Source organism: Motacilla alba, chromosome 5 (genome assembly GCF_015832195.1).
Source record: "Motacilla alba alba isolate MOTALB_02 chromosome 5, Motacilla_alba_V1.0_pri, whole genome shotgun sequence".
Lineage (NCBI taxonomy): Eukaryota > Metazoa > Chordata > Aves > Passeriformes > Motacillidae > Motacilla > Motacilla alba.
This window is the reverse complement of record NC_052020.1, coordinates 21,597,541-21,599,720: the sequence shown is the minus strand read 5'-3', so window position 1 is coordinate 21,599,720 and position 2,180 is coordinate 21,597,541. Positions and strand designations below refer to the sequence as shown.

General features: G+C 59.4%; 1 protein-coding gene across 1 annotated transcript; it reads right to left on the bottom strand.

Annotated features, from left to right (window-relative positions):
- Positions 1-643: 643 nt before the first annotated feature.
- Positions 644-1,761, bottom strand: C5H11orf96 (chromosome 5 C11orf96 homolog). Its single transcript, XM_038138771.1, has one exon. It carries the CDS (start codon positions 1,345-1,347, stop codon positions 985-987), a length of 363 nt encoding a protein of 120 aa, XP_037994699.1. The 5' UTR covers positions 1,348-1,761; the 3' UTR covers positions 644-984.
- Between the last annotated feature and the right edge of the window lie 419 nt (positions 1,762-2,180).

Genomic DNA, 2,180 nt, shown 5'->3' with positions numbered 1-2,180 from the left:
CCCAGTCCAGGAATTTGGTTTCCATTCTGCAGAGGGCTCCAGATGCTCTTCAGCATGTATCCCACAGAAAGAGAAAATCTCACATGCACCTGCACACACACACATGCAGCAACCCAACAGAAGCCTCACTCCTACAAATTTACCATCATCAAAATTCCCTGACTTTTAAACTCCAAGAAAAGCACGTCCCCATAGTATCAACTACTCTGGTAAATAAAACTGCATTCTAACCAATTACCAAAACCATCTAACCAAAACCATCTGCAGAACTAAAGTTATGGGTCAGAAGGGGAAGGGGAAGGGGAAGAGACAAAACCAATCTGGATGAAAATAGAAACAGTATAGGCAATTTTTATGAATGCAAGAGGCTTGCCCAGTTGCATTAAGGCTCTTGGGCACCAGTTATAAAAGCTCTTTAAACACAAAGATCTCAAAGAAGTAAATAGTTTAATACCAGTCTAACTTGACATTTGGCTTGTTAGTTTATACTTGACAGTACAGCCTGCAAAACCTCTCTGAGCAGCATCCCCAAGAAAAGCATTGCTGGCTCTGCACTAGCTACCGACAGATTTTAAATCCCTTTACTCCTCAAAGCTGAGCAAGGGCACTTGGATCCCTGAAATAAGGACAGCCCAGTAAGTATTGTGCAAATATATCAGATTTATTACTCTTTTATGGAAATAATAACAGACATTCAGGTAGAAACATATTAAATTAATGCAGTCAACAGTTTAAATGCAAAAATAAATATAAAGTCCGGCAGATCAATGCATCTAAAACAGCTCATTTCTTCTAACGAATAGAAAATATTTTTTTTTTTGTCTTTTAAATGGTGAGTTTCATACAATCAAATAGTAACGAAGGTACAAGCGCTTTCTTAGAAAACATCCCGACCCGGCTGCCCGTCCGGGTGCTCCTGATCCGCGGCGGCGCGGCTCCTGCAGCTCAGTCCGTGCGGCCGCTGCCGGGCCGAGCCCGCCGCGCTCAGAGGGCCGAGTCCGAGTCGCTGGAGTCGAGGCTGTTGCGGAGGCGGCAGCTGCCCAGGCGGTCCCGCTGCAGGCAGAGGTTCTGGGTGCTCCGCCGCAGGCACTCCAGCGACTGCAGGAAGGACTTCTTGGCCTTCTCTTCCTCCATGGGGGACACCCCCTCCTCCTCCACCTCCTGGATCTCGTCGAAAGTCACCGGCTGCGTCTTGAAGCGCGACTGCCGCGGCCGCCGCAGCTTGCCCTTGGGGGTCTTGGCGGGGCGGGCGGGCGGCGGGAACTCCTCGGACACGCAGACGAAGTGCGGCATCACCGCCTGGTAGCTGGAGCAGATGCCCATCAGCTCGGCCGGCTTCGCGGCCATCCTGCCGCCCGCGGGAGAGCCCGCCGCGGGGGCCGGGGCCGGCGGAGCGGGGCGCGCTGCCTCGGCCGTGCCGGGCGCCGAGGCTCCGGCGGGCAGCGGCGGCGGGGCAGGGACGGGCCCCGCGGGGCGGTGCGGCACCGAGCGGAGCAGTGCGGAGCGCTGCTGTCCGGAGAGACCTCGGTGCGAGCGGAGCGCCGAGCGGAGCGCGGTGCTGAGGGGAGCGCGGTGCGGAGCGCTGAGCGGAGCGGAGCGCGGTGCTGAGCGGTGCTGAGCGGTGCTGAGCGGAGCGCGGTGCCGAGCGGCGCGCTGCGGTACCGTGCGGAGCGGAGCGGTGCAGAGAGGCGCACTACGGTGAGGACCGGAGCGCGGTGCGGAGCGGAGCCCCCTCGCTGCCTCAGCAGAGCCGCTGCCGCCGGCACCCCGGCCCCGTTATATAGCCGGCGGAGCCCCGCGGGAGCATGCTCAGACGGCAGCGCGCTCGGGCCGCAGCGGAGCCCACTCGCGGCCGGCCGGGCTCTCCTTTCCGCATGACGTGTCCCGCACCGCCGCCCCCGCCCGCCGCGGCCCCTCGGAGCGGGGGTGTCGGGTACCGCCCGGGGCGGGGGAGCCATCGCGCTCCATCCCGTCACCCCCTCCCGCCTCCTCTCCCCTAAACCTCCCGGGCATCCCTCTCCCGCCCCGCGGCACCCAGTGGAGCTTCGGGCGGGTCCCGGACTGCCCCGGCGGTACTTCGGCTTTCTGCCTTTCACCGCGCTGCTTTTTTTTTGTCAATACGCTGATTTCTGTGGCTATGAAAGAGTACCGACAGACGCGTCACATCAGCTTTCAGCAGA